This window comes from Lithobates pipiens, unplaced genomic scaffold (assembly GCF_037356315.1).
Source record: "Lithobates pipiens isolate NorthernLeopardFrog02 unplaced genomic scaffold, aLitPip1_a1.2 Scaffold_28, whole genome shotgun sequence".
Classification (NCBI taxonomy): domain Eukaryota; kingdom Metazoa; phylum Chordata; class Amphibia; order Anura; family Ranidae; genus Lithobates; species Lithobates pipiens.
In genome coordinates, this window is record NW_027507789.1 from 210,519,171 (window position 1) to 210,538,296 (window position 19,126).

Sequence of the window (19,126 nt, forward strand, 5' to 3'; positions counted from 1 at the left end):
AACACACACAAAAAAAAAAAAAGAAAGAAAAGAAAGGATGCTGGTTGTACAATAACAGCATCACTTCACAGGCTATAATCCACTCACTGAGAGCCTCTTGGCAGCTACGACAACTCTCACCTTCAAAAGCTTGATGGCAATGCATTGTGAGCTGCGCTCATTGGCGGCGGAGATGCCATAACTAAGTTGCGGTGCGCCTGCATGTAGCAGGGAGGAAATATCTGTACCCCCCCCTTTTTTTTTTCCCTGCCATGCTGCTCTCTGCATTACTTGCTTCCCCCTGCATTGTCTAGAAGTAGTAAGTAGGCAGGAGGCTGTCTCTTTTCTCTGTGTCTGCACAGCCGGTTCATTGGTAATGTGATGATTGTCCTGGGGGACATTTGATGGATTAGAGAGCTAAACAGCTCCATTGCAAAGCACCACCTGATCTCAGGCCTGCATCCCATATAAAGACAGCGTGAGTGCTGAGCTCAGCTCTTGCTGCCAGATCTCCCCCTCCCCTCCTTCCCAGCTCCCTCAGTCTCCCTTTCTCTCACTCTCTCTCTCTCTCTCTCTCTCTACACACTGCAGAAAGTGTGAGCTGTCCAGTGCTGAATGTGAGGCACCATCCCTGGGTCCGCACCGTGACTGTCACCGCACAAAAAAGGGAAAGACCCCCCACCTTGTACAGCTCAACATGCCCCGCTCCTTCTTAGTCAAGAAGATAAAATTAGATGACTTTTCCAGTGGGATTTCGGCCTCTAGTTACCACCACTTTGACGACCCCTGCGTCTTGGGCCAGTCGCTCACCAGCACCGTGGGCACCTTGGGAGTCCCTGTTGCTGAAAATGGTAAGTGTGCACCACTGGGTGCAAAAATTAGATGTGGTCCGCCAATGCTTTTTTTTTTTTTTATAATATGAATTGAACAAGTGACCTGTTTATTATTTAGAGAATGACATTGTAGGACTTTTTAATCTATGGAAGAACATTATAGACTGTTAATGCTTTGGAAAGATTGAATATTTATGGCATTGTTGACTTTTACGCTTTACGGTTACTTATCCAAGAGAAGAGTTTAGGCATTGCTATGTTTTGCAATAGCTGGGACAGGACTGATAAGACAACCTTTGTGTTCTGTTGACTTGTGACAGCCACCAGCCATTTGGGTGCTTTGTGGTGGAGCCACTTGGAGCCTGTCAACTGTTAGGAAATCGACAAGAATCGGCATGCCCTAGGACTTGCAGCTCCTTAACAGCTGGTGATAATACAAGTTGCTAATGCTGGTCCTAAAATCGTGCATTTTTTCCTGGCTTTTCTTTGCAAAATTTTCAGCCAAGATGTAGAGCCAGGGGATCTCCAAACTATGGCCCTCCAGGAGATCCCTGATGTAGAGGAATGAAGGAAGATCTGACCACCACCACCACCATCCAAAATAACTGCTACACTTTTCCTAACGTGGAGTTAACAACAAAAACTAAGTTAAAGTTGAAGATTGAGCTGTCTGCATACAGCCCGTGTTAACACAGCGCAGAAGATTTTGGTGACTGCAGCATAATAAGACACGCAGACCCCTTTCCACATGCACTGAGGCATGTTCGGCCGCTATCACCTGTAGAATAGCACTAGATTCGTTAAGGGTTTCTTGCTGTGCTATAAGATACTCTCTTCAAAGAACACTGCTTTAATTCCTGTACTATTGAGCCCTTGATGCCTTTTAGAAGAACGAATGCCAGTAGTTTACATAGGGGAGAACAGAAAGGGTGGGGGGGGGGAGGGGAGTGAAGCCTCCTTGGGGACCTCATTGTTCACGCGGCAGGCAAAAGACTCTCTCTAAAGCCCTTTAAGAGGCACCATCCCGGGAGAAGCTCATTTATTTGATATATGGCTAGGTGGCTTTGAACCACAATGTATTTTTGATGCGTCTTGTTATTTTTTCTTTTCTCTTTTTTTTTTCTTCTTTTCTATTAGTGCATAGTACTATGATTAGCCAGTAAGGCTGACATGTGTCATTGCAGTGGGTTTCTCAGTGACAGTTACAGGGAGAGCTTGTACTTCTGATCCAGAGATGGAACTTGCCGTCCCGAAGCTGTGAATTTGCAAGCTAAGCACATCTTCCTCTAAGACTGGAATCTAAAATACAATTCTATCGGAACTGCTGTCAGAGCGGATGTCTCCTTAGTGTAGCAAGATGCACTGACAAGCAGCCTGCTCAGGGAACACGTTGCCTGGTAATCTACCAGGTATCTCTCTAAGAGAGCCTCAATTTTTACTTCATGATCAAGCATCAGGGGAAATTTTTATTTTTTTTTATATTTTTTTCTGGCAATGCTAGCTAATTTCCCATTGTTCTTGGACCCCCAAATTGACAATGGTCCTAAGAACATACAAAATGAGCAATGTTTAAAAAAAATTTGAGGATCCAAAAAATGATTGTGGGCCTCCATGTAGTTGCACACTTCTGCACCATATGTGGCTTGAAACTGAAACAGTTCATTCAAAAAAGGCTTGCAAATCACAACAATGATGTATAAAAGTGCAGTAATCCCTAACTGGGTATTATATCTGATTGCAGGAAACAAAAAAGTATCCTGTTGCAATGGGTTATTGCATTCTCACGTTAACTGCTTATTGGATAATTTTCCATAATTGAGGAACCCTTGGACTGCAACTGCCATAATTCCATAGCAGGATGATCCTGTATGATCTAGACCAGTGATGGGGAACCTTGGCCACCCCAGATGTTTTGGAACTACATTTCCCATGATTCTCATGCACTCTGCAGTGTAGTTGAACATCATGGGAAATGTAGTTCCAAAACATCTGGGGTGCAGAGGTTCACCATCACTGATCTACACCAACTTTCCAAACAAAGGGCTGGTTTACTGTCCTTAATACTTTAGGGAGGCTGGACTGTGGCCAGTAGAAGTAGAAAATGTCCCAGCATCTGTGCGAGTAAAAAAAAATTACATAGCGCCTGTAGTCAGTAGAAGGATGAATAGTGCCCCATCACTGGTATTAGTACGAACAATAGTGCATAATTGTTTATATTAGTGGGAAGAATTATGCCCCATTGCTGGTGTCAGTGGGAGGAATAGTGCCCCATTGTTGTTGTCATTGCAAGGAAAAATTCCCCATTGTTGGTGCCAGTGGAAGGAAAAAATGCCCAATTGCTGGCATCAGTGGGAGGAATAGTCCCCCATCGTTGTTGTCAGTGGAAGAAAAAATATCCCATCGTTGGTGTCAGTGGAAGGAAAAATGCCCCATTGTTGGTGTAAGTGGAAGGAAAAATGCCCCATCGTTGGTGTCAGTGGAAGGAAAAATGCCCCATCGTTGGTTTCAGTGGAAGGAAAAATGCCCCATCCTTGGTGTCAGTGAAAGGAAAAATGACCCATTGCTGGTGTCAGTGGGAGGAAAAATGCCCCATCGTTGGTGTCAGTGGAAGGAAAAATGTCCCATTGTTGGTGGCAGTAAGGAGAATGGATACCCACTGGCGGTGTCAGTGGAAAGGATTGTGCCTCCTTGTTGGTGTCAGTGGGAGGAATAGTACCTCGTTGCTGGTGTCAATAGGAAGAATAGTGCCCCATTGCTGCTGTCAGTGGGAGGAATAGTACCCCATCTCTGGTGTCAGTGAAAATAAATGGTGCCTCCGTAAAGGCCAGATAAAGGCAAGCAATGGGCCACATTCGGTCCATGGGCCGCAGTTTGGAGACCACTGATCTACACCATGCCAAAGTCCTTTACAGAGTTTACCCTTAATTTACAATATAGTCTTTCAAAATCCCCCCAAACCAGAAATTAAAAATGTAGTTTACAAAGAAACTTTCAGAGATATGCTCAAGATGTTCTCCTCAAATACCCTAACACATAGTATAATTAAAATAGCAACGTACTGTAGATCTACTTGGCTTCTACCTGTTACCTAAAGCTTTGCGGTTCATTATTTGTTACATATTGCTCCTTATTAATTCAATGTTCCAGGCACAGCTGTTAAGAGCTAAAGGAACAATGTACGTTCAAACAGGTGTCCCCCGAGGATGGTGCACTTGTATCAGAGCACCGACAGAGATAATGTAGCTGGGAGACAAAGGGTGATGTCTTTCAAAGTCATGCTCTTGAAAATAACCTTGCTCCGTTCTTTAGAGAGAGGTGTGAAATATTGCTGAGGAAAGCTTTTTTGTACCTGAGGCACGTGACCGCACATACTGCAAACAAGGAGGGAAGAGAGATGACTTTAGCAAGCTGCAGAAATAGAGTGCCAGACAAGGGGGGGAGGGGGGTGGTGTAGATAGAGGAGCCTCATTCTGAGTCTATGGCACACATTCGTTGGTGAATCTGCCAGGCAATTTTGAAACATAGAGCCTCAAGAAGGCATAGCATGCAAATTGCTAGGATAAAGTTACACTGGGGAATGGGTTTTAATAATATTGTAAGACTATGCATTGGCGTGGGGAAATGTGTGTGGACATTATTTCCAATCATAGGTGTGCATCCCAAAGCTCAAACACACATGTGTGCATGTGTATATATACTGATGGTACAAGTAGAGCAATGGACGTGCTATTAGTTCAGAGATCGGTGCCAGTAGGGCAGTGGACGGTGTCAGTAGTTTTTATTTTTATTATTTTATTTTTTACAATTTTATTTTGTAAATCCTTTTTTTAGGAGCCCCACGTTAGGGGGCTTTGGTGAAATGTCAGGGTTCTAAATCGGAGGAATCATCTTCACACAGGGTGATTAGGGTGTGCCCACGCACACCCGGCACACCCTGTGAGCACACCTATGTTTCCAATATTGTGGCCCTTCTAGCTTCTGCCACTGAACATAGCGCCAGACAATTTTGTGTTTTATGGCGATACGTCTGCTAGCCCTACAGTCTTGAAAAAAGACTCAATGATTATGTTCAAAGTGTAGAATCCTATACCAACTATATCCTGCTTTACGAGAGTAGGGCAAAGTCCACATTCTGTCCAATTCTACTTCCCATCATTAAAGTGCTATATACACTAAATGGGCCCTGTTTTACTAAGGCGCTAAATAATATATGAAACAACCAATTGTTCTGACTGCTCTAAATTGCTTGAAACAGTCCGGCTGTTATGGAGTACTGCACTTTGCACATTGTTGCTCTGTGAAACACCTTAATAAATAAGCCTAAGTGTAAGAATGAGAACAGAGCTTAAGGTCCCTGTTACAACACACGGCCCCTGCCACAGAAAGGGAGAGCTACTGCTTCAGTCACGGTCCATAAACCATCTATAGAGCAATTTGTGCAGAAACAATGGGCCCAGCTCCATTAGGAGGACATTCTAAAATGTACTCTTGCATGCTTTAAAAAGGCAGCAGCCTCCAAACCTTCTGGCCTTCATCTGTTTAGAAACCACAAATCCCAGCATGCCGAAACTCCATGCTGGAACTAGTAGTCTCCTAAGGTAGCAGCCTCCAAACCTTCCAGCCTTCATCTGTTTAGAAACCCCAAATCCCAGCGAGCTGGAACTAGTAGTTCAGCAACAGATTCAGAGCTACATGTGACCAATCCCATTATTACAACACACGGCCTCTGCCACAGAAAGGGAGAGCTACTGCTTCAGTCACGGTCCATAAACCATCTATAGAACAATTTGTGCAGAAACAATGGGACCAGCTCCATTAGGAGGACATTCTAAATTTTACTCTTGCATGCTTTAAAAAGGTAGCAGTCTCCAAACCTTCTGGCCTTCATCTGTTTGGAAACCACAAATCCCAGCATGCTTAAACTCCATGCTGGGACTAGTAGTCTACTAAGGTAGCAGTCTCCAAACCTTCTGTCCTTCCTCTGTTTAGAAACCACAAATCCTAGCATGCTGAAACTCCATGCTGGAACCAGTAGTCTCCTAAGGTAGTAGTCTCCAAACGTTCTGGCCTTCGAATGTTTAGAAACCACAAATCCCAGCATGACAGCTCAGTACTGTTAGCTGGCTACTTTATGGACATATTACTAATCAACCGCTGTTGTGAAAAATTGAATAAGTATTTGTTTTGTGTTCTTGTTTTTATGGTATTGTCCCACGCTTCGGTATCTTCAAGCTTTGAGTATGTTGTTGAGTTTCCGTGGTTTTACATTTGTTTTTTTGTTGTGTTCCAGTTTTTCTTTTGTTTGTGCCTGGGCCAATATTGAAAGATGTCTGTGTCTAGTTGAGATATTGTTGGATTGTTTTCATAGTTATGCAGGGCAAAACATATATTGCTAGTTAAGTTAGGCTAAAGCCGCGTACACACGGGCGGACTGTCTGGCCAACTTAGTCCGTCGAAACACATTTCAGCGGACAGTCCGCTCGTGTGTGGGCTTCAGCTGACTTTTTCAGCGTGCAGTCTGGCGGACTAAGTATTTCGGAATTTCCGTAATATTGTCCGTCGTACTTTGGTTTCAGCGGACAATCCGCTCGTGAGTAGGCTAGTTCGACGGACTAAGTATGGCGCATGCTCAGAAAGGATTTACACGGCGAAAGGTTGCATTGCTGTGTATTGGACTTCCTATTTCTAGTCCCGTCGTACGTGCTGTACACGTCATCGCGCAAACTTTCGACGGACTGTTTGTGCATCCGTGTGTGGTCAAGTCCGTTCATTCGAAAGTAGGACTGACTGTCCGTCGGATTGTCTGACGGACTAAGTTGGCCATACAGTCCGCCCGTGTGTACGCGGTTTAAGGCAGCCTTTCTCAACATTTTTCCCCCAGAGGAACCCCCCCCCCAAAATACATTTTTGGTCTCTGGGGAATGCTTACTAAACCAAGTCATTGCGGGTCAATGGGGAAAATGCCACCTACATTGGTGGGCAGCTAGGAGACTGACACTCCTAGGCCCCTTTTCAACATGGGCAGACCGATCGGGACTGCCTGTCAGTTTTTTAAGGGGGACCTGATCGGGCCATATATTGACCTCTATGGAGCTGCGGGTGTCAGCTATTCAATAAAAACAGATGGATTGGGATCTGTTCCCCATCTGTCTAGCGGATCAAATGGCCATCGAGTGTAAAGGGACAGGAAGTATGTTTACATCCGACCACCAATAGAGGACAGTGGGCTGTGTCTGTGTCCACTGTGCATAAGCGGAGCGGACACGGACAAGCCATTCGCCTGCCCAGCGTGTATGCACCTTCAAATGGAAGGTAAATTGGCCACAGCCCAGGGATCCCCTGGTAACTCTTGGGGGAAGCCTAGGGTTCCACTAAACCCTGGTTGAGAATGGCTGGGATAAAGTCTACAACATTTCTAGAGATTTATAAGATTACTACTTACCATTTACACACAGGCATTATATTACAATGGCAAAGGAAATGTTGAAATGCAAACTGACTTATATACCCAATCAAACACCCTCTTTCATTGTTCTGATTATTCTGAACTTATGAAAGGTATAAAAGTAATTGGCTATTCTGAGCTACTGTATTTGTACACTATCGGTGTCCTGTGCCCTAAGCAAGCAAGTTCCACAATGTCCTAATTAACATGTGGAATCTGTTAAATGAACCATTTTTACCCAAAGCATGATTGCTGGTCATTAACGATGCCACATACCCAGCCAAGCTCACCGAGCAGTCTCCCCTAAGCTCAGTATATGATAAGGATAAGATAAAAGGAAGAGGGAAGATGTAAAGACGAGTATGGATCCTGTTTAGAAAATAATACATGATATTGGGGTTGATTTACTAAAGGCAAATCCACTTTGCACTACAAGTGCACTTGGAAGTGCAGTCGCTGTAGATCTTAGCCCTTGTACACATGGTCGGACATTCCGACAACAAAATCTGTCGGATTTTGTCCGAAACTTGTGTTGCATACACACGGTCGGACAAAGTTGTCGGAAAATCCGATCGTACGTAACGTGATGACGTTATTTCGTTATGATGGGACTACGTTCAGGTTAGTAGCCAATAGCTTTGGTCTAGGAATTTGAACTGAGCATGCGTGGCCCTTTTTCCGATCGGAAATTCTCTACACACAATCGGACAAAGTCCGATCGGATCATGTTGTTGGAAAGTTTTATAGCCCAGCTCTAAAACTTTGTCCGTCGGATATTCCGACAGAAACAGTCCGATGGAGCCCACACACAGTCAGATTATCCGACAACACGGTCCGATCGGACATTTTCCGCCAGAATGTCCGACCGTGTGTACAAGGGCTAAGGGGTAAGATCTGAAATTAGGGGAAGCTCTGCTAATTTTATTATTTATCATCATGTGCAAGCAAAAATGAACATCCTTGCATGTCCCCTTCAGATCTACAGCGACTGCACGTTCAAGTGCACTTGTAGTGAAAAGTGGATTTGCTTTTATAAAACCCATTGCATAGATTACATCAAGGCACATCTTCAGTTTTTCATATTTTGATATTATAACATGCCCAGCCACTTGGAAAAAAAAATAAAAAATGCAGCTCATCTCTAGTGCTGTACCAAGGAAACCCTGCTGCAGTCCTCTTCTGGATGGCTGGCATCATTCAACCCACTTCCCATGAGCTCTGGCTGTCATCGACACACCCCATGGGAGAACGTCACCTTGTCAGCCTGGGTTTATAGTACAATACTGCAAACAGCTGCGCTGACATCATAACGTCAGTGGTGCTGAAGACCGCACACGACCACAGCACGGAGAAGAAGAAGAAGTCCCTAGGAAGTCATCTGATCAGCCAGAGGATCCCAGGAAATGAAATGAATGTAGTTAGGGAGTTTTTGAAAACAGGAGTTCTGATTTAATTTCCTGTTGAGATCAAAAACACAGAACTGGAAAAGGGCCAGGTAGCACATGCATCTAAAAAAATGGCAGCCAATTGTTGTACTCCTGTTATTGTTGAAAGACTCAGTGCTTGCTGGCTCCTAAATCAAGTCATGTGATTAGCCAGAGGATCGCAGGAAAAAAAGGTACATATGAAGGGCCTGGTAGCACATGTACCTAAAAAAACGGTAGCCAATTGTTGTACGCCTGTCATTGATTAAAGATAATATTCCTTGGCTCATAAGGGCTTGCTAGCTTTTAAATCAAGTCATGTTATCAAGCCAGAGGATTCCAGGAAAGGATTCCAGGAAAAAAAAAAAGGTATGTATGAAGGGAATTTAAAAAACAGTTCGGCTTTAATTACCTGTTGAGACCATTAACAAAGAACTGGACAAATCTAGGGGCCAGGTAGCGCATGCATCTAAAAAATGGCAGCCAGTTGTTGTACACCTGTTATTGATGAAAGACTCAGCTCATAAGTGCTTCTAATGCCCCGTACACACGAGAGGGATTAAGTCTGACAGACCTCCAAAGGAGTTCCGCCGGAGTTCCGACGGAGTTCTGGCGGACTTTTCGACCGAACGGACTTGACCACACACCATCACACCAAACTCCGACGGAGTCGAACGTGATGACGTACGACTGGATTCGACGTAGGAAGTTCCTAGACAGTAGCCAATAGCTGCCCTAGCGTCGGTTTTAGTCCGTCGGAGTAGCACACACACGAGCGGATTTTTCAAAGGGGACCGGGTCCGGCGGAGTTCCGTCGGGAAAATTTAAAGCATGCTTCGTTTCTAAAGTCCGTCAGACTTTAGCTTTGCTAAAGTCCGTTGCAGCCCACACACGATCGGATAGTCCGCCGGACTCAGTCCGTCGGAGTTTGGATGTCGAAAAGTCCGCTCGTGTGTACGGGGCATTAATCAAGTCATTTGATTAGCCAGAGGATCGCAGGAAAAAAAAGTACATATGAAGGACAAGGTAGCACATGCACCTAAAAAAAATGGTAGCCAATTGTTGTACGCCTGTCATTGATTAAAGATAATATTCCTTGGCTTATAAGTGCTTTCTGGCATCTAAATCAAGTCATGTTATCAGCCAGAGGATTGCAGGAAAAAAATAAAATAAAAAAGGTATGCATGAAGTATGGTAGATTGGTGTTATTGCAGGAGTTATTAAAGATTCGTATCACCACAGAGTGGTGCTGTGGATACGACACTTTTGTATATAATGCCACGTCCCGATAATTTGGATTATTAAAAGATTAATTTTTGGATGATGGACTTTATAGGCATAACACACACAAGTCTATATTAAAAATACATTTATTACAAAAATAAAATCAAAAACAATTACATAAAATGTCATAAATTATTCACAAAATGTGCCTAGGAGCATAAATAACACACCACCTACATACATAAAGAGTATTGATAAAAAATTCGGAAGACCAAACAAATCACTCTACAGTATGAATACTGTAGAGCCAACACTGTAGAGTGATTTGTTTGGTCCTTCAAATTTTTTATCAATACTCTTTATATATGTAGGTGGTGTGTTATCTATGCTCCTAGGCACATTTTGTGAATCATTTATGAAATTTTATGTAATTGTTTTTGGTTTTATTTTTGTAATAAATATATTTTTAATATAGACTTGTGTTATGCCTATAAAGTCCATAGTGGCACAATAAGCATGAAATTCTTCTTCCAGTTACTCCAATTTAGAAAAAGCGCAGCGTAAACTGCTGGCGCTATATAAGTTGTGTATTATAATAATAATAATAATAATAATAATAATAATAATGAAGGGAATTAAAAAAAAACTGTTCTGCTTTCATTTCCTGTTGAGACCATTAACACAGAACTGGACAAGGGGTCTAGGGACCAGGTAGCAAATGCACCTGAAAAACGGCAGCCAATTGTTGTACGCCTGTTATTGATGAAAGACTCAGCTCATAAGTGCTTGCTGGCTTCTATATCAAGTCATTTGATTAGCCAAGGGATCACTGGGAAAAAAGATACACATGAAGGGAATTTTTAAAAACAAGAGTTCTGCTTTCATTTCCTGTTGAGCTCAATAACACAGAACTGGACAAATCTAGGGTCTAAGAAGAACATACACCTAAAAACAAAAATGGCAGCCAATTGCTGTACGCCTGTGGTTGATGAATGATAAAATCCCTTGTCTCCTAAGTGCTTGATGGCTTCTAAATCAGACTCACTGGATGCAGATTTTTACACTTATTGTGCCACTCCTGCAATAGCACCAAGCTACCATTCTTTTAAGAGCATTAATGCAGACTGCTTTACCGGAGAGTGGTCTAGTCATCTGCAATCCTGATCTATTATGGCTAGGGCAGCAGATTTGAATACAGTAACATCCTGTCTTCCCCTCACCGCTGCAGGACAGGAAGGAAAAGGCTTGCCTGTCCACGTGCCGTCTAGTGTCACCTTGACAGCAAGAATTCGGCATCATCTGCTGACTACACAGCCACATGCACTAAAACTGCAGAGGAGGGCTGGGATCGGGGCCAATGACACATATACACACACACACCGCACGTCACACAGCATCAACATGTGGCGTTCGGAGTGGTACAGGCTGATGTGTGCATAACTGAAAGAGAAGTGCTGAGTCCGTTCATCAGGAGGAAAAGGGTTTATTTCATTTTCAAATGAAGAGATGAAGTTCACCTATGTTTTTTTTTTTGTACGCTGAAGCGTGAATCACAGGAGCATACTGTGTCTACATAACAGAGACTACAGCCGGAGAGGCAAAACTGAGTGGACAGCACATTTAAATTGCCTGACCCCAGCTAATGCTTGCATTAAAATGGAGTATTGATTACACACTAATGGTTTAAGAGATGCAAGGAGCTATGGGGTCACATTGGCCGTTGCTGAAATGATCCACTGCAAAGGGGAGTGAACTGCATTGCTCTGTGAACTGGAAACAGACAGCAACAGAGGTTTTTTTTTTTTGGATCTGGAAAAGCAAATGTGGAATTATAATTTCCCAATATGTCTTGACATTCTAGGCCTTATGGCTAATAAAGCAGAAGTAAGCCCATCCATTTAACCGTTTCAAATAACATTTACATTTCCGGCATGTACCGGGAATGTAACCCTTTCATTGGTTGTGCTCTCACCCAGACTGTCAAACCATCCAATGGCTGGTGTCATAACTGATCACATGTGCAGCATCATGGTAGTTGTAGATTAAACAGAAGCCAAGATGGCAGCTTCCTTGGCTGAAAACTGATAGGTGGGTTTACTTCCTCTTTGATTCCCTGCAAAGGTAAAGCATAATGGACTACTATGCATCGCATAGTAGTCCATTATGTGTCACTTACCTGACACAAGAGCCAGCGAAGTCACCGCTGTCCCCTGTAGTCCGGCGCATCCATCTTCTCGGTGGGTCTCGCCGCTCCGCCGCTGTCATTCGGCGAAGCCGCGTGACGTCACTCCCGCACATGTGCACGGGAGCCGCCACGCTCGGCGCATGCAGTGCCTGTCTTTCGGCAAATATCTCCTAAACCGTGTAGGTTTAGGAGATATTTCTTGGACCTACAGGTAAGCCTTAATCTAGGCTTACCTGTAGGTCAAAGTGTGTTGTAAGGGTTTACAACCACTTTAAATTTAGTACCTGGTTTGCTGGGTAGATATACGAAAGACCAGAGATGTCCTCATTGCAGTTTGTGTTTTCACCCCTTTCCATAATGTTGTTATTATGGTGGTGTTCTTTCATAGCTGGGCAGGAAATTTCTATTTACTTGTATTCTTTTTTTTTTTTTTATTCTACACTAAATCATTCAAGGGAGTATGACACATCACATTGATTTGGAGTAATACTGAGGCGGTTGGGTGATTCCTTTACATCTGGAAGGGAAATCTCAGAAATGGAATTCCACAAAGATATAAGAAACCAGCATAGGACCATATCATAGCATATCAACGTGTTGCCGTCCACACAGGACTGAATTATAACTTGCACAGTGAGCTTAACAAATAAATAAATAAATAAATACTTACGCCTGCAACTGACCCTGTTTGGGTCATGGCTGACCTTTAAGCCCTGATTCACACTATAATTCACATGTGAATCGCACAGGAACCGTGCCACATTCCCGTGCAATTCACATGCATTTCAGTGTGGTGTGATTTGAGCCCTATTCATTTTGAATGGGCTCAAATCACACTGCATCGCATCCACAAAGTGCGGGCACCTTTTCTGGAGCCACACCGCATGGGCATTTTGTAGCATGTAAGTGAAGTTGTAGAGTGCTGCCACCTAGTGATAGTAATAAGTATGTACGGCTGCTGCTATCACCAAATGTGTTCCCACATCCACAGTAAATAAATATTGTCACATATTTACAATATTAATTTTGTAACCATGAGATCCGGTATGGGCAAAACACACTGCATCTGCAATCCTTTTCGTTAAGTTTGTACTGACACCCACAGTGGATAAAAAATACTGTGTGTTTTCAATGCGATGCAAGAAAAATGCTGGGATGGCTGCGTTTCCCGCACCGCACATGGGTGAATCTACGCTAATTCTGGGAGCTTATTTATGTTGTCGGTAGGTCTTTGTGCTTAGCAATACAATGCAGGCAGATTATGGCTGGTGGGAGGAGCTAGAAGGGTGCTGCACATAGCTTCCTGAAAAACAATAAAGCACCGTTCCTCAGTATTTCCCTCAAGTACCCCCAGCCCCGATGCAAGTAGTGAGATGGCTCTTGAGAGGAGTTATGCAAAATATCAAAACACCTTGATGGGTGGATGTCAGTCTGAAGGAGTGGGAGGACCTAGGCAGACTGCATATGCATGCAAACCAAAGCTAATGACCATCTGTGATGCCGAAACCTCCATGATCGAAAGAAGTAACATACAAGGAATGAAAGGTGCAGGCCAGGGACAGATGGGCTGTGATGAAAAGAACTAGAAGATTGTGGATGTCCTCCAGCCAGGAAATTAGAAATGATATATCTGACTTCTAAATGCATATTGTGAGATGCTCACAGTGTGCAGTGGCATCAAAGTAAGCAATTTGTAGTATAGGAGAGGAGACTGCAGCTGTGCAAGAAGGTAAGGCTGGAGTTCAGCTTTAAGAGAGGTCCCCTCTTACAAAAGCTACTTGGTGCATTGTTTCATTCAGCCCTGCGGATGGCAGGGTTTAGCAAAACACAGCATCATTTCCATTGTTTATATAAGATTACTAGAGGCTCAGATGTGAAGCAAGATGCTGCTTTAGTGTGTAACCAGCAACAGTGTGCCGTTCATTGAACAACCTGAAATGTCACGTTACTAGTGGTATGTGTGTGCAACATAGCAGTGGTGGCTGGTGCTTTGGGGGGGGGGGGGGTGCCCACAAACTGAAAAATTCTGAAAAAACAACCCCATCAAACGTAGCCACTGTGCCCGTCAAACGCAGACAATGTGCCATATCAAATGCTGCCACTGTGCCCCATCAAATACAGCTACTGTGCTCATCTTATGCAGCCACTGTGCCCCATCAAATGCTGCCACTCTGCAGCATCGAATGCAGCCACGTGCCCATCACATGCAGCCTCACTGTGCCCCATCACATGCAGCCTCACTGTGCCCCATCATATGCAGCCTCAGTGTGCCCTATCATATGCAGCCTCAGTGTGCCCCATCATATGCAGCCTCACTGTGCCTCATCACATGCAGCCTCACTGTGCCCCATCATATGCAGCCTCACTGTGCCCCATCATATGCAGCCTCACTGTGCCCCATCATATGCAGCCTCAGTGTGCCCCATCATATGCAGCCTCAGTGTGCCCCATCATATGCAGCCACAGTGTGCCCCATCATATGCAGCCACAGTGTGCTCCATCATATGCAGACTCAGTATGCCCCATCATATGCAGCCTCACTGTGCCCCATCAAATGCATGAACCTAAAATAAAAAGCTCAGCAGGCTGGAGGATGTTAACGTATAGCACAGTGTAGAAATAGTAGCACTTCAGGGTATATATTGCTTAGCACAGTGCACAGATAACAGTTATCCACTGTATCCCATCCAATGGAGGATATGCTGCTATACTCTGTAATTTGACCAAATGGCATCGAAATAGGAGAGAAAAGCAACTATAGTTCAGCATTATGGCCCTATTTTTTACTTTCCCAGTCGTGCCTTCGCAGCACCCCAAAGGCCCACCGATCTAGAAGACGAATAAATACAAGGAAGGAATGAGCTGCTGTCCATGCACACATCATTATTTTGCGCTTGTCTTGAGAGGGTTTCATCTTCCCCAATCAATAGGTCACTGCTATCGACAGAGCAGTCCAGTAAATGTTGTCACAGATGGGTCATCAAAGGAGATGGTATAGTAAAATGTTGCTGGTCTTTCAAGACATAGATGAAGAAAGGAAAAAACGTATGGTAGCTCAATAGTACAGCTTTTTCTTGGTGTTTCCTTAAATGCCACGTCTCTTTATATACACATTCCTAGCCCCAGGGTGAAATGGACTTCTAGTCTATAAATTACTTCTGTAGACCAAAAAGGCGGCGTGATGCTGAACAACAGCAACATGTATAAAACTAGAGAGGATGAACATGTATGCTGTTCAACAATAATGGCATTTAATTCCTTATTGTTGGACAAACAAAAACACAACATAATGATTATGTGCTAAATGCCCCCTAAAACCCAACTACTGGGGGAGATTTTTAGATAGTTCCTATACAAGTTAAAGCTTCTAGACAAAACAGGAAGCCAGGAGAATTCGTATACATGAACAATAAACACTATCCAAAGCTTCTAAACTTTCTTCCACTTTGGCTCATACCTGAGCAGAGTATAAACCCCTGGTGACCAACCTGTGGCGCCCAAGGGCTGCATGCGGCCCTTTGGAATATGATTTGCTCCTCAGACCTCAGCAGTCTGTAGTGGGAACATTCATTAGAGTAATGGAATTGATCTCTCCTAGCCTCATGTAACATGCTCCCAGTTTCGTACTGTCTTCTGCAGCATATCCCCCAGCCAACAATGTATCCTGTCCTCACTCTCTGACCCTCATCTCCTCTATTAGGTCTCCAGTCTCTGACAGTCCTCTCGGCCATTACATATATTATAAATGATTAGCGCCCCATTTGTGCCCCCTTTTAGCTCATAAGTTGACAACCACTGGCATAAAGTAGAGTATATTCCTAGTAATTTTAGCCAATTTTGGGGCATTTTACCAGTATTTTTGCACATGAATCAAGCTTTAAGTGTTTGTTTCCTGGGCTGGTCAAGGAGAGGAGAGCAGTTCTGTAAAAAAAAAGAAAACAAAAGTACATCCACTGAAGTCTACAGGGGCAAATAAATACACACTGTTGCATACTTTTCTGAATATAGGGCATAAAGCATAGAGCGAATCTCTCTTTTTTTAACCGCCCGCCCGCCATAAAGTAAAATGACGGGCAGAAGGTGGCTCTGTCCTTCTGGGACGGTGTTCCAATGACAAGGCTCTTTAGCCATATGTCCAATCACAGCTGATCACATGTAAACAAGGAAATGCTGGTTATAGGATCCCCCTCTCCTCACACTGATAGCGTGTGAGGAGAGGAGGGCCAAAAAGTTGCATTTCCTGACAGGGGAGATCTGCACATATAATCAGGGCACTGATTTTCAGTGCCGCTCCAACGGTGCCCAAAAGCGATGCCAATCAGTGCCCAGTGATGCCCGTCAGTGCTGCCTTTCAGTGCCTGCTCATTAGTGCTGCCAATCAGTGCCTATCAGTGCCACCTGTCAGTGCCCATCAGTGCTACCTACCAGTGATCATCAGTGCTGCATATCAGTGTTGCCTATCAGTGCCCAGTAGTGCTGCCTCATGAGTGCCCATCAGTGCAGCTCATCAGTACCCATTGGTGCCGCCTATCAGTGCTGCATATTAGTGCCTCCTCATCAGTGCAGCCTACCAGTGCTCAGTGCTGCATGTTAGTGCCTCCTCATCAGTGCCCATCAGTGGAGCCTACCATTGCTCATCAATGAAGGAGAAAAATGACTTACTGTATTTCAATTTTTTTCTAACACAAACCAAAACAACATTTTTTTTTTAAATGTTTGGTCTCTTTTTTTCTTTAAAAATCCAGTGGTGATTAAATACCACCAAAAGAAAGCTCTATTTTCCTCAAAATAATTATAAAAATGTAATTTGGGTACAGCGGTGCATGACCGCGCAATTGTCATTCAAAGTGTGACAATGCTAAAAGCTGAAAATTAGCCTGGGCAGGAAAGGGGTGAAAGTACCTGGCATTGAAGATGTTAAAGTATATCTAAACCCAAAACTAAAAAATGTGAAATATTGTATTAGTTTCCCTTTTTGCATGCTTTTTTAATCTTTACTGTTCTTGGATACAACTCTCTTTGGATCAAAAGTGTCAGTGTGCAAGTGTCCTGTGATCAAATATGCCAGTGTGATTTGTTTCAGCACTACAAGTGTCAGTATGTCATTGTTCCAAGATCCAAAAGTGTCAGTGTAATATTGTCCCATTCTCAAGTGATGTGCATGATTATTCCAAGATCCAAGTGTCAATGTGTCACTGTTCTGTGAAACCAAGTGTCAATGTATTATTGGTGTCTCAAGTGTCACTTTGACATTGTTCCTGGGTCCAAGTGCAGTGTGTCACATAGTTCCTGGGTCCAAGTGCCCCAAGTGCCAGTGTGTCACATTGTTCCTGGGTCCAAGTGTCAGTGTGTCACATTGTTCCTGGGTCCAAGTGCCCCAAGTGCCAGTGTGTCACATTGTTCCTGGGTCCAAGTGCCCCAAGTGTCAGTGTATCACGTTGTTTCTGGGTCCAAGTGTCAGTGTGTCACATTGTTCCTGGGTCCATGTGCCCCAAGTGCCAGTGTGTCACATTGTTCCTGGGTCCAAGTGCCCCAAGTGGCAGTGTGTCACATTGTTCCTGAGTCCAAGTGCCAGTGTGTCACATTGTTCCTGGGTCCAAGTGCCCCAAGTGCCAGTGTGTCACATTGTTCCTGAGTCCAAGTGTCAGTGTGTCATATTTTTCCTGGGTCCAAGTGTCAGTGTGTCACATTGTTCCTGGGTCCAAGTGCCCCAAGTGCCAGTGTGTCACATTGTTCCTGGGTCCAAGTGTCCCAAGTGCCAGTGTGTCACATTGTTCCTGGGTCCAAGTGTCCCAAGTGCCAGTGTGTCACATTGTTCCTGGGTCCAAGTGCCCCAAGTGCCAGTGTGTCACATTGTTCCTGAGTCCAAGTGTCAGTGTGTCATATTGTTCCTGGGTCCAAGTGTCAGTGTGTCACATTGTTCCTGGGTCCAAGTGCCCCAAGTGCCAGTGTGTCACATTGTTCCTGGGTCCAAGTGCCCCAAGTGCCAGTGTGTCACATTGTTCCTGGGTCCAAGTGTCCCAAGTGCCAGTGTGTCACATTGTTCCTGGGTCCAAGTGTCCCAAGTGCCAGTGTGTCACATTGTTCCTGGGTCCAAGTGCCCCAAGTGCCAGTGTGTCACATTGTTCCTGGGTCCAAGTGTCCCAAGTGCCAGTGTGTCACATTGTTCCTGGGTCCAAGTGTCCCAAGTGCCAGTGTGTCACATTGTTCCTGGGTCCAAGTGCCCCAAGTGCCAGTGTGTCACATTGTTCCTGAGTCCAAGTGTCAGTGTGTCATATTGTTCCTGGGTCCAAGTGTCAGTGTGTTACATTGTTCCTGGGTCCAAGTGTCCCAAGTGCCAGTGTGTCACATTGTTCCTGGGTCCAAGTGTCCCAAGTGCCAGTGTGTCACATTGTTCCTGGGTCCAAGTGCCCCAAGTGCCAGTGTGTCACATTGTTCCTGGGTCCAAGTGCCCCAGTTGTCAGTGTGTCACATTGTTTCTGGGTCCAAGTCTAAGTATTAATGCTGCCCAGCTCTGCCTTATTGTTGTGTACAGATGACTCACCTGCAGCCCCTGTGTTTACATGTAAATTGCCAGCATTCATATGTAAATAGCGGCGGTCGGCAGCATTGATATGTATATCATGCCCCCCTGAGGTCATATCCACAGTAATCTCTAGCAACCAATCAACAAGCAGAAATCATGTGCTCTAACCTCTAGCAACTAATCAGTGAGCCATAATATGTGCTGTAACCTCTAGCAACCAGTCAGTGAGCGGTAATGATACACGGTACCCTCTGGCAACCAATTGCAATAGCCGCCCGATCTGATTCAGTAAACTTATTTTGAATCTAGCTGCTAATTATTGTATGTCTCAGAGCAGGTGGAGAGCAAAACCGCATGGGGGGAGGGGGGCCCGAGAAAAGTTTTGCCCAGGGTCCAATTAATATTAAAGATGGCCCTGGTTTCAGTGTGTCATTGTTTCAGGATCCAAGTGTCAGCATGTCATTGTTCCAAGATCCAAGAGTCAGCGTGTCATTGTTCCAGGATCAAAGT

General features: G+C 44.3%; 1 protein-coding gene across 1 annotated transcript in view; it reads left to right on the top strand.

The window, feature by feature from the left end:
• The first annotated feature begins 330 nt into the window (after positions 1 to 330).
• The window catches only part of SCRT2 (scratch family transcriptional repressor 2), a 31,037-nt gene continuing 12,241 nt past the window's right edge, over positions 331 to 19,126 (top strand). Inside the window, exon 1 of the mRNA XM_077460447.1 lies at positions 331 to 830. Coding sequence (XP_077316573.1) covers positions 677 to 830 — 154 coding nt within the window. The 5' untranslated portion in view covers positions 331 to 676. The remainder of the gene's footprint in view (positions 831 to 19,126) is intronic.